The sequence below is a fragment of the Mustela nivalis genome, assembly GCF_964662115.1.
Source record: "Mustela nivalis genome assembly, chromosome: 16".
Taxonomy (NCBI): Eukaryota; Metazoa; Chordata; class Mammalia; order Carnivora; family Mustelidae; genus Mustela; species Mustela nivalis.
In genome coordinates this window covers 56,066,421-56,080,195 of record NC_139035.1, presented here as the reverse complement: position 1 = coordinate 56,080,195, position 13,775 = coordinate 56,066,421, and the positions used below count along the sequence as shown (strand labels likewise).

Genomic DNA, 13,775 nt, shown 5'->3' with positions numbered 1-13,775 from the left:
CCAAATAAGATAATTTACTTTAACTGTTACGAAATTCACTATTAGATTATGGCAGGAATTTAGAAATCTTACTTTTACGTTCAAAACAGTTAATTCTTAATTATTTGTAGTATCCGAGGCATGCATAATCCCAAAATAATTTTTAACTGTTTGAAGTAGAATTTTAAACTTATGATTAGAAATAAGTACTAGATATTCCAGAAACTGAAAATATTTAACAGTAAAAAACAATGATAATCTGCACAGACTCTACTCAGAATTACGTAATAAGAACATTTGTAGAGACTATGCCCTTTTTCTGCTATCAACGTGTGTTTTCATCCATTATGTGAATAGTATCATCGAGTTGAGTTAGAGACTCATTTTTTCTTGACTTCAAAATGTTCTTACTTTCACTAGAACACTGGGACTAGCGGTAATTAAGGATTCTAGTATTTGTAAAGCTTCCTTCAGCTTCTGCCAGATAGTAATGATTCAAATTTTCAGTTGAAAAGCTATCAGTAAGATTTAGAGAAAAAATTTATCTTAAAGTAAAAAGAATATTGAAAAGCACAGTACACTGTTTCTAAAAGCAACACTTACAAAGCTCCATTTTTATACAGCTTTTGCAGAGTACTAGTATTTGGAACAAAGAAAATAATTCACCTTGAAACAAGATAAGGGGATAATGAACTTAAAAGGAAATACATTTCTTAAAAGGAAATATATGCCAATCTAAATCTACCTTTCTTTCATTTCATTTTTCTGTCATTTTACCTATAAAGTACCTCTTGGAAATTAATACTTTTATATTGTCAGTATGATCGCAGAAAGTTATTTTCACAGAAAATAGTATTTATTTCACTAACCAAGTATTTTAGACACAGAAATACTTCATTGAGTACAAGGGATTTAAAAACCTTACTATTTCTCTTTATTTTTATAATACACAACAGCAAAATGAAGTCCAACTTTTGGCCTTGAATCAGCAGATTGTCCTAGTCTAACTTCTATGAGTGATTTAACACAAGGTATGAATTCGAGTTTATCTAGCAGTGAAACAGTCCATTTCTGGAACTGCAACCAATCCCTGACAAGGACACCTTCACAGATTCATATTACAAAATAGGTTTTTAGCAAAAAGTAACTAACATGACTCTATTGGTTCAGAATCTAATAATGTTAGCATACAGACAGCTAAACTGAATGAAATATTTAGGCCCAGGAATCACTGCCACATGTATAATTTATTTGACTTTAAAAGGTCAAGTTTCTCAGGAGTTTAATTTCTATTTCTTTGCTTAGATGATTAAAAAATGAACATGCTCAATGGAGTAATTTAGATGAGGTTTCTGTACAAAAGCTTGGTTATTCACCCCTATGTAAAAAGCAAGTTAAAGGGTTGCCTGGGTCGCTCAGTGGTTTAAAGCCTCTGCCTTCAGCTCAGGTCATGATCCCAGGGTTCTGGGATGGAGCCCCACATTGGGCTCTCTGCTCAGCAGGGAGTCTGCCTCCTCTTCTCTCTCCTCCTGCCTCTCTGTCTACTTGTGATCTCTGTCTGTCAAATAAACAAATAAAATCTTAAAAAAAAAAAAAAGCAAGTTAAAAAACTGGACTGTTAAGTAGACCAACACTCCCAGGAACAAGTTGATACAGATAAGAACTAGGCTAGACTAGGCAAACAATCTAATCTACAAAGCAACTGGTAAGACACACCTGTTTTCTCTTCTCTAGTCTCTCTTGCTTTAACTTTTCTTTTTCCTTTTCCAGCTCTCTGTTTTTGACCAGAATAGTGGATTTACTTTTAGGAGTTTTCTTGTTAAGAATTTTAGCCATGGCATCCGCCCAGCCCATGTTAGTTCCAACACTAGCTTCAGCTGTTTGTTCATTTTCATTGCCACAGGGTTCAACTTCATCTTCATTGTCAGCTTCCACTGCTTCATCATCTGAAGAAAAGTGATCCTTTTCTGATTCACAACTTCCTACAGAACCTAAGAGTAGAAACAAATTAAACTTTAGCACTGGAGGAACAGGTTGTCAAGGCCACGCCAGATCCCCAGGACCCATCATAAAGCTAACAGATCTCCATCTGTCTCCATTTGCGCAAGAGAGGGCTTTTTAAGTCCCAGAGCTGCAGTCATAGCAGAGAGCAAAAGGACCCTCCATCCTACTGTCATCAACCCCCAAAGACCTGGCCCCACCACCGCTGGGCTTCAGCACCGAAGACCCAGGCAGCAGAAACAAATCCAAAAGCCCACACCACCTTCTACTGTCTCCTATTGCAGATGCCGACATGGGAGCAGTGTAGGGTGTGTTCAAGTCCATGGGCCTTCCTCATGTCATTGAACTACTTAAAAAGACTAATAAAAATTATTTTAAAAACGATTAACAAAAAACTTTAATCCATCAAGATAATGGAACAATGTTTCCATGGTACAGAGAAGTTAGATTAACCTCTCTGGGGATTTGACCCAGATATTTAAAATTCTGAATTAGTGTGTAGGAAAGTCTAAAAAACAAAACAAAACAAAACAAAACAGAACAAAACCACCAGCCTCCTTTCATAGAATTTGCATATAACATTATGAAATTAGATGTTTAAAACATTTCCAAAAAATGATCTAATAAAGTAATATCCGCCCAAGAGACTGAAGATTCAATTGCACTGCTGGGTGACCAAATAACAGTATCAAGTTCTGAGCTGTAGACACAAAAGTGTACTGTTGGAATTGTATCCTGCACAACCTCCGAAAGAAGCATGTACAGGATATTTGCTAGCTAGTTCATCTTATAAGGTTCAAAGAGCTGGGATCAGCGGCTTGACAGAAGTAAGAGTCTAGTTGGTGGCCTTACTTGAAAACGAACTCATTGTGAAGCTTTTATAGTTTACGTTTTGTGGCCTTTCTCAACTTCTGAAGTTCACCGAACTTTACTAAGAGCACAAGCAGCCAGCACAGTCTGCAGACATCTATATGATCCACAGCCTTCTGGGCAGCTTCTGTTTTATGTTCTTCAGAAGCCAGTGTAACTTACTAGGAAATACTTCAAAAGAGAAAATCATCCAGTAGCTTAGAAACTCAGAATGTTCCTTAATAAGCAGAAGAGGAGTGAACAAAGCATTGCATTTCAGAAGTGTGCGCTGGGTCCATGTGCGCATTCATAGCCGAGCGTCACAACCAGAACTTCTCCTTCTACTTGAGAAGTCGGATTATCCTTTGTTGTTACTTCAAAATAATGTGCCTACTCCTCAGCTCTAAGACCCCTTTCTTCCTTAAGTCATTTCAAGAAAATGTGCATATTCTGATTTCAGATAACACCTTAGTCTTTTTTCCCCTCTTAATTCAGCTTATTGTCATGACCAAAATGAAAGGAGCTGAATGTACAGCGGCCTGTTAATGTCTGAGTGATCCTCTCTCGTCTCTCGACCATAAGCCATGAAGTAAGAGAGAACTGCCAGAAAGGTCCCACTTAGCTAGTCATTATAACACCTGCAATTTTGCCATTACTTTTGCACAATGCTTTTACTTAAGTGTTGGAAATTCATGAAATGCAAAAGATGTAAAAATAAATACTTAATACATTTAAGATAAAAATTTATAACCTTCGAAAACAGCAAATAAAAATATAAACAAAACATTTTACAGATGTAAAAAAAAATGAACCTCAAACAAGTAAGGAAAAGTATCTTCAAAGTGTGCCAGTGTTATCAAAAAGTAAAGGAAATAATAAAGGAACTTATCAGTAATTCCACTGCCCTAATGTGCTGCACATTTCTTTTTTCTCTCTCTCTTTTTTAAAGATTTTATTTATTTATCAGAGAGCGAGAGTACAAGCAGGGGGAACAGGAGGCAGAGGGAGAGGCAAGCAGAGGGAGAAGCAGGCTCCCCGCCTAGCAAGGAGCCCGACACGGGACTTGATTCCAGGACCCCAGGACCATGACTCAAGCCAAAGGGAGATGCCCAACTGACTGAGCCACCCAGGTGTCCCTACACATTTCTCAATAAAGAGAAACAAAGTTTTAAATAGAGACTCACTTGCCACATATTTAATTTGAAGCCTTCTCTACATGCTGCACACTGGGTAAATTTAAGAAATCTGAGGACATGGGATTCTAGGCTTTGACATGCACATACAGGTGATTTAAGAACTTTATTATTTACGAAGTATTTTTAAAAGTATCTAGATTTTGCCAAACAAAAGCTGTTAGCACCATCATCCAATTCAATGAAACTAAGGGTCTACTTATACACCAGATTTCAGAGTCACACAATTTTTCCCTCAGAAGCATCTCCTGGGACCACTGTTCCTAGAAAGTACACTGAGAAGCAAAGTTTGGAGAATGCAATTACCTGGAAAATAAAGATGTTAATATTTTACATGTTTTATTCCTCAGAGCCAGTAGCATTTCATAGGTATTAATAACAAAATACACAATTATCTGACAAGTGCTTCTTCTAATAAGAATTTATTTAAACGTAAAGAGGCAGAAAGCGCTTAAATGTCTGTGTGAATGAAGAATACTTGGGTGATTAAAAACAGAATGTTCTACCAGCCCACAGTAACATGTCAAAACTACAATACTGACATCTAGTGTTTTGTCCTGATGCATTCGCACAGATGGCAACAATCTGACCTCAGTTGCACTTGCCACAAGACTTTAGAGCTGTAGGAGCTATCCCAATTCTCTGCTTACAAACTTTGGCTCTTTCTCTTGGTTTGTTTCTTATCCAGATTGACTACCACAGTACGCCTATTATAGGCACACAATAAATCCGTGAAAAGCCTTGTAACACCATTTCATACAACACATATAAACCAATTTAACAAATTCAAAAAGAATCCACTAAATTGATCATTTTTATTTGATTTTTTTTTTTTAAAGAAGTTCTAGCTCAGAGGTGTCTGGCATTCACTACAAATGGAAATGATCATGTTTTATATAAATAAAAAAATGCCAATGTAATGAGGTCCTCCAGCATACTAAAAAGCAGGATTTACTCCTAGGATACCAAAGATAAAACAAATCAGAAAGCAGAACTGGTTCTTAAAATTTTACTGTATCCTATGAAGATGAGATTTTTAAAAAATTTTTGACTAACTGATCTTTAATAACATAAGTTAAGTGCATGTATCTAGGGGCACCAGATAAGTAAAAAATTCCTTTGAAGCCTTCTGCTATCTTTAACATTAAACCCTAAGTTTGCATTCTATTTTTAGAATCTGGAAATTAAGGAAGGGCTACAAAGAACACTTACTGGAATAACTAAAGGTTCCAATATAACTTTCCGCATTTATGGAAATGTTCTATTATCAAAGCTGCCTCCAAGCCACTGGGCATCAGAGGCTACTGAGTACTTCAAATGCAGCTAGTACAACCGAGGAACTTGATTTTTCATTCTGATTACTTTAAATGTAAAAAGCTCCATGTGGGGCGCCTGGGTGGCTCAGTGGGTTAAGCCACTGCCTTCGGCTCAGGTCATGATCTCGGGGTCTTGGGATCGAGTCCCGCATCAGGCTCTCTGCTCAGCAGGGAGCCTGCTTCCTCCTCTCTCTCTCTCTCTGCCTGCCTCTCTGCCTACTTGTGATCTCTCTCTGTCAAATAAATAAATAAAATCTTTAAAAAAAATAAAAAAATAAAAATAAATAAAATAAAAAATAAAAAGCTCCATGTGGGGGCACGTGGATGGCTCAGTCCGTTAAATGGCTGACTCTTGATATCAGGGTCTTGAGTTCTAGCCCCACAGTGGGCTTCACGCTGGTTGTGGAGCCTACTTTAAAAAAAAAAAAAAAAAAGCCACAGGCAGCTAGTGGCTACCACCTACCACACTGGCAGGACAGGGTTAAACTTCCAAGGTTCTGAGGTAGGCACAGGCATTTCCCAACTCCCACTGCCTTTTCTCCAAACTTCTAGCTCCCTTTCAAATTTACCATCTGTCCCTGATCCCAGATATGGTTAGTTGTTGGCTAGAAAGAGGGATAAAGTTTTAAGAAGACTTACAGTCCTTCAATATTTACTGTGCACACATGAATGATGGTGAAGGGAAAAACAAAAAATCTAAGTCTAGGTTTCTCTCCTTGAAGAGGTCATATGTTTAGCAGATAGATAAATCAGTTAACCGATTACAAAACTGGTTTTACAATATGCAAAATTCTAAGTGCCTCTTCTTTTTTTTTTTTTAAGATTTTATTTATTAATTTGACAGAGAGAAATCACAAGTAGATAGAGAGGCAGGCAGAGAGAGAGAGAGGGAAGCAGGCTCCCTGCTGAGCAGAGAGCCCGATGCGGGACTTGATCCCAGGACCCCGAGATCATGACCTGAGCCGAAGGCAGCGGCTTAACCCACTGAGCCACCCAGGCGCCCTAAGTGCTCTTCTTTAAAAAAAAAAAAAAAAAAAAAAGGCAACAAAGAAAGGGTGACTGTTTGGGGGTATCTTTTAATATTTATATTAAAGTTGCTTCCTAGGTAAAGCAAGGGTTTGAATGACAAGAGACGGGAGGAGGCCCAAGAGTAAGATTCCACAACCCAGGTGAACTGAAAAAGGCAGGGGGTATGATCACTAAATCTGGAACAGAAACTCCCTAGATCTGACTGAGTCAATGCCCTGCATAAAAATTAAAATTATGATAATCATCATCACGATGGGCATTCCAGGCCGAATAAACCAGTATGTCCAAAGGCATGGGAATGTGAAAGAAAGTGAGATGTTTATGAAATGACAAGAAGTTCAGACTGGCTGAAACTGGATCTAGAAACTGGATAGTAAGAACTGAGTCTAAAAAGCTTGCTGCTTTATAAAAAAGCTGGTCTGATTTACTACCCAAGAAATAAAATATGCACATTAACCCCCAAATTAAAACCAAGTGGTTTAAAATTACAATGCTATAGGTGTATGTTTCCAGTAAGAGGCCAAACTGCTAGTGCTTTTCTCTCTTGGTACTTACCTTGGGCCCTTACTTTTAAAAAGCTTCTCTATTGGATTAAGAAGGTTGTTCTTTTAAAATACAAATACCATCTGGGAGCATTAAGGTTACTGGTTAACATTCAACCTACTTCACACCTTTAGAATTACTCTAAATCAAACAGAATTCCTCATAAAAACTTGGTAGAGATCAGTTAGTAGTAGTAAAGAGTACGAACATAGAAGTCAGGCTGCCTGAATTCAATCTTACCTCCAGATACAAAATCCCCATCTGTAAAAATAGCAATAAAATAGTATTGATTTCATTGTGGTTTTGTGATACTTAAATGTATTAATATATATTAAAGTTCCTGAAAGAGTGCCTAGCCCATAGTAAACATTTAAGTGCTGATTACATACTACACACAGAGACACACATGGTAAGAATTTTAATGTGGTTGTGGAGGAGAAATGAACAAGGAAGGAATGCGTCTGGTGGCTGGGATCTTCAGGATGCGGGAGGTGCTGGATGGGAAGCTTTAGATGACCGGCTAGTCACAGCACGGGGTGAAGAACTCAGATTATAAAATCAGACAGACGTGGCATTATGTCTTAGTCCACTACTTTCCAACAGTATTAACTGGGGTGAGTTTACCTGACTCTGCTTTGTCTCAGTTTCCTTGTAGCAAAATAGGCATGAAAAATACCTACCTCACTGGGTTGTTACCATGATTAAATCAGGTAACACATGAAAAGCACTTAGCACAGACCTGGTACATGGTAGACATGAAATAAATAATGGAGAGTAACCAGTGGACAGACAGGAATGCTGAGAACCTAGAAGACAGACCAGGGATGGGAGATCACAAAACATTAAAGAAAGATGCCAAAAAAGAGTGGGTAAAAGGGATTTCAATTCCACTGTAACTTTGTCTGCGGTCCAGGATAGAGCCTATAGCGCACGTGCCCAGGAATTAAGTGCAGGCAGGCTACCTTGGACTTGACTTTAGAAGTCATCAATGTCACTGCACTACAACTTGTTTCTCTTTTGTAAAGTAAGCTCTACATTCAGTGTGGGGCTTAAATACATGACCCCAAGATCAAGGGTGCCTCACTCTACTGACCGAGTCAGCGAGGTGCCCCATGTCCCACAACTTCTCAAAGTACTCTAAAATACTGACAGTACTACCTAGCTAACACTCATTCAGAGCAAGCTACTGTGTTTTTTGTTTGTTTGTTTTGTTTTTAAATTTTAGTCATTTTATTTGACAGAGATCACAAGTAGGCAGAGAGGCAGGAAGAGAGAGAGGAGGAAGCAGGTTCCCCGCTGAGCAGAGAGCCCGATATGGAGCTTGATCCCAGGACCCTGGGATCATGACCTGAGGTGAAGGCAGAGGCTTTAACCCACTGAGCCACCCAGGTGCCCCTATCTTTTTTTTTTTTTTTTTTAAAGATTTTATTTGACACAGAGAGAGAGCCTGAGCACAAGCAAGGGCAGCAGCAGAAGCAGGCTCCCTGCCAAGCAGAGAGCCCAACATGAGGCTTGATCCCAGAACCTTGGGATCATGACTTAAGCCGAAGTCAGACACTTAACTGACTAAGCCACACAAACACCCCTAAATAAATACATCTTTAAAAAAAAAAAAAAAAATATATATATATATATATATATATATATATAAAATAAATTTAGAATATTCAAAATTTGTTTTAAATTTTTTCTAAAAGGCATTTAGTTTTGGAAAAAAATGAAGTCATCCCAACTTTTCATAAAAATAATCGAAATGAAAAAGTGCTGCTCTGAGACAAATTAAAAGATGTGATTACATGTGCCATCTAGACAAGCCAAAGCACAAAGCCTGAAAGTAATCTCCTTCCTGAGTCTGTCCTATAAAGTGCTAAACCATTCAAGTACCTATGATTTATTTCATTTTTTAGACATGTTCCTTTGCTATTTTAAGTAACTTAAATGATGAAAGAGGCCATAAGCTACAGTTTGATAAAAAGCACATTTATCTGCTGGGTTATTATTATATCTAAAATACAGCTTTGTAGTTTATCAAAAACGAAGCAATAGCTCCTAGGACCTTCTAAACTGGATTGTTATCAAGTCTTCCGTTAGAAGCACATGGCCATTTTTCATGTGTGTGAACAGAACAATTCAAGAAAACATGAAACCACCATTCTTCTCTACCAGTTTACAGTCCTACAGGCACGTGCTATGAGAGAAGGGTTGATCACATCATGGCACTGGATAATGACCAAGGCTTTTTCCACTTGGGCTGATTTACTGACTATAGAAGATTATTTTTTTTAAGACTACAAGCTTAAGTATACAGTTAGCATTGTGTCTAAACCTTCAAGGCTGCATCAATTCAATAAATCTGAGTAATTCAAGGATAACTCAGAGGTAGAGGTTATCAACAACTTCTCCATAGTACTGGATACCATCAACCAGTTTTTCCTTCCTCACCTGAGTTGATTTACTGACTAGGGAGGCTATGAGTGCTTGTATGTGTTTTAAGAATACAAACTTTAGGGGCACCTGGGTGGCTCAGTCGGTTAAATGTCTGCCTTCCACTCAGGTTATGCACCATCCCAGGGTCCTGGGATCAAGCCCCACACAGGCTCTCTGTGCATTGGGGAGCCTGCTTCTCCCTCTCCCTGCCGCACCCGCTGCTTGCACGCTCTCTCTTTCTCTCTGTCAAATAAATGAACAAAATCTTAAGAACCAATTATATATTGTATCAAAACCTGCAACAAGGTATCAATTCAATAAATCTGAGCAGTTCAATATTGACTGAGATAGGGGTGTCATCATCCCCTTCATAATGCCCGATATTTATCTGTTACTTAAAATGCCGACTGTAGCATTTTACCTTCCACATATCTGATTTGTGATCACTTGCGATACTATTATGACCAAATTTCAAACCCTACTGAAAAGTATTACAATTTACTAAAATTCAGTCTGAACCATTTCACTATCGTGTAAGTTTACATTATATACAAGTTCTGTTAAGTTTACCCTCAACAATACCTTAATACATGAGAAAAATGTAAAAATCACATTAAGAGCAGTTTCCAATTTGGTTGGAACGGTTAAATGAAAATTAACCATTAAAAATTAATTGGTTAAATTGGAAAGAGCAGTTTCCAATTTGGTTGGAATGGTTAATGGACATCTAGTACTATACCATGTATCAAGTTCTACGCCAAATTCTGGTACAGCTGTTAGTAAAGCTGACAAAGTTTTTCTTAACAGAACTAGGAAATTTCCTTCTTTAAAAATTCATTTATTTGTCAGAGAGAGAGAGACAGCTCATAAACAGGGGGAGTGGAAGTCAGAGAAGCAGGTCTCCTGCTGACCAAGGAGCCCGATGTGGGGTTGCATCCCAGGACCCTGGGATCATGACCTGACTCGAAGGCAGACACAACCGACTGAACCAACCAGGCATCCTAAGAACTAGGAAATTTCTGCGAAGTCTGACCAACACTACTTGAGAGTCTTACACTCATAAAGGCATCATTTTCTATCTTTCTTATATAATTAAAGCAAGGAGCAAAAGTTCAAACAATGCATGTGTTTAACCTGTGTGTTTTCTATGAAATATAAGTAGTATTTTGCTGAAAGAATTTGCTCTCAAATGTTCATATGACAAGGTACATCCTTATCAATTTTTAGGATCCAATTGAAATTCAAAGAGAAGTCTCTGATTCAATTTCCTGATAAAACAAGCCAGTACACTTCACTATAATAATAAACTTATAATTTGCCAACTGATTCATTGATGTGTTTGAACCAGATTTAATCTTCTGCCTTTATAGTTTCTCAGCATCCATTCTCTGAAATTCCTGAAAACTTATTAGTTCTGCCAAGGCCACATGTACACAAATTCTGAACTACAAAAGCTATTTCCGCTGGTCGCCTTTCCAGAAATAACTGATTTCCTAAGAGGAAAATAGCAGATTCAGATATTAAATAACAAATTCTGAATTAAGCAAAAGGAGGATGCCCCATCTTATAACCAACGGACCTACATTATTGAATTTATTAAATAAGAGGCCCTTTATAATTTATCTGTCACAGAGGTACAGTCTAAATCCTGAAGGAAAACGTGGATAGAGACAATTAAGTCAAAACCTAAAGGATACAGATAAGAAAGTAAAGAGAAAAAGGGAAGGAATCAAGAGTACAGGTGCTACAGCCAAACTTCAGTAATGGCTGTGTCATTTATCAACTTGCTGATCAAGTCATAACCGTTTTGGACCTCAGCTTCCCATAAGTAAAATGAGAATAACAGCATCAATCTCATAGGGTTGTTGTCAGAATTAAAAGAAATGACACACATATGAATGAGGAGCTTGGAACAGTACACAGAACATACAAAAGCTCAAAAGATATAGCTATTATTATCCAATTCCTCTAACAGTAGAGCACATCCAAAATTTATGGTGCTATGAGTTTTTTTGTAAGTTGGTTATTTGGAAGACTGAATGTTTTCCTTCTGAAAAACATTTCAAGTGGAGCCCTTCTGTCTCTTCACTGTACTGGTGCCAGCTCTACCACAGTTTTGCCACTGCCCACCAACAGTTCTGGCATTCTCTGTCAATTGACATACAGTCAGCAGTGGTATTTATAAACAGGTGTCCCTCTCTTCTTTCAAAGTTCTCAACTGTTCCCTACTGCCTACAAATGGAGAAGCCAATCTCCTTCATATGGCACACAAGACTCTTTACAATCTGGCTTTATCCTCTGTTCCGGTTTCACTTCTATAACTTCTTTGGAAGCTAGAGCCACAGCAGACAATTCGTTGTGCCCTAAACAGCCCGCGCACTTTAAGAGACTGCACGCCACTGTTTGTGCTTTCCCCTGTATGTCTGAGAAAACTGTCTTCTCCACCCTCAAACAAAAAATTATTCACCCCTCCAAGGACTAGATGAAATGCCACCTCATTCATTTATTCAGCAAGAAAATTTACTCAACACTCAGTACTAAATTTACTCAATACTAAAAACTAAAAAGGAAGGCCCTATGAAAGTAAATAAGACATAGTTCCAGCATCTGGGGAATCTATAAGGTGAAAGACACGTTAAAATAAAATAATAACATAGCATACTATGAGTAATATGCATAAGACAGAAGAAAGCGATGCCTAAGCTGGGTTCTACAGGATATGGATTTGTTTCCATTCTTACCATTTTAACTGGACCATAACTGTAATAACTACTTTTACAGCCATGCGAGCATTGGAAAAATAATCTAGGCAGTGAAGCCAACAAGTGATGAAACCCTTGTGTGGGAGGGAGCCCAAGGATATCAATGTGGCTAGACATTGATGGGCATAGTAGTTAGGAGGGGGCAGAGTAGAAAGTATGAGACCTAAAAACCCGACCTAAGCTACATCATACAGTCTACGGATTCTGGAGGTTATTCTGAGATGCGAAGCCACTGGACCATCTTGAGCAGATAACTCTCCTAGGATCTGAGGGACTCATATGATTTAAGCGATGATCACAAAGTGTCTTCCCTTCCTTTAACAGGCGTCTCTGAGAGATCAAGTAATACTTTTGTTCTACTTTAACCACATCCTCTTCTTTCATTTACTGCCATCAGGTCTCTAACTCCCAGAGTCAGGCACCTACCACACGAGAAAAGTCAAACACACACCACCCATCTTCCTCTTAGCTCTTTCGGCCTTCTGCTCCTGGTTTCCTGAGAAACCTTTCCCACCCTTGTCATTTTAAATAACCCCGCCCCATTCTGCCTCTATCATTGTAACCTTTTTCCTGTTGTCAGCAGCACCAGTTTCATCCCTTTTCATCAGTAACAGTGACAGTGAAAAAGGCCTAATAAAAGCGCTTCTTCCCTAAACACCACCTCCAGCCATTCTCACTGGGCCAAAGTCGCTCCTTCCATGACCCCCAAAATGAAACGAGCCCCGAAGTCCGTCGCATTCCCTACTTTCCGCGAATCCAATCCGGCTTTTCTTTTCAGCAGCCAAAGCTTAATCCTAGTCCGTTACCTCCACTGTCGGCAGCGTCTCTGCCCTCATCTTCCAACTCCGAAGCTACTGCCCTGGCTACCATTTTCATCTTCTTCTTCTTCTTCAGCGAATTTTTCAGCTTTTTCCCTGCACCCACACGTGGGCCCCCACGGCCGCGGCCATGTTTCCTCTGCGGAAGCGCCCGGAAGCGTTGCGCCCGGTGCTCACCACAGGACCTCGGCCTTCAGTTCCGGCGACACAAGGTTCCGGGGCGGGGCCATCTAGCCTCGGACTGCGCCTCGGCGGGAGGTCTGCGGGGTTCGGCGAGTCTTTACCGGAGTCCGCTCCGGGGGCGGGGAGAGGAGTGGCTGTACGGTTCTCAGACGACCCCTCTTCCAGCTCGCCCTGGCCCTTGGACCGCTGCCGCAAACCGGAGAGGTCCCCTTTGCTGGTCTCCCTGTGGCCGCTTCCCTTCCGGGCCGCGTTTCCGGGTGTGGGTTCCGGGAGCTCCTCCGAGGTCCCCGACTCGCCCCTGCAGCCGGGCGGCCGGGAGAGCGGGCGCCGCGTCGGGAAGGGTACGGGAGTGTCATCCTCTCTCCCCAAGTACCGAAGTCCAAAGAGTCACACGCGACACACACGATCTTTCTCAAGCACTGGATCACGTAAACGCCCTCTGATTAACCCTTTCCTGGCGTGCGATCGCGAAGCGGAGAGCGCGTCGCCGTCTGGCCGGGACCTAGCGGGCTCCGGCCGCGCCGGGCCGACCTGGGGTGCGGATCTCGGGCGGCCGCGCGGCGCTCCTGCCCGCAGGGCGGCTTCTCCCTGCGGCAACCCTTCGGGCAGCTACCGCAATCTGGCCCTACCGTTTTCCTCCTCACTTGTTGACCCCTTGAAAGTAGGACCAGATCT

General features: G+C 40.2%; 1 protein-coding gene across 1 annotated transcript in view; it reads right to left on the bottom strand.

The window, feature by feature from the left end:
* Window positions 1-13,064, bottom strand: part of RRP15 (ribosomal RNA processing 15 homolog) — a 39,166-nt gene extending 26,102 nt beyond the window's left edge. Inside the window, 3 exon segments of the mRNA XM_082703009.1 lie at window positions 1,696-1,970; window positions 12,906-13,034; window positions 13,037-13,064. Of these exon segments, the coding sequence (XP_082559135.1) occupies window positions 1,696-1,970; window positions 12,906-13,034; window positions 13,037-13,049 (417 nt within the window). The 5' untranslated portion in view covers window positions 13,050-13,064.
* Window positions 13,065-13,775: the final 711 nt, after the last annotated feature.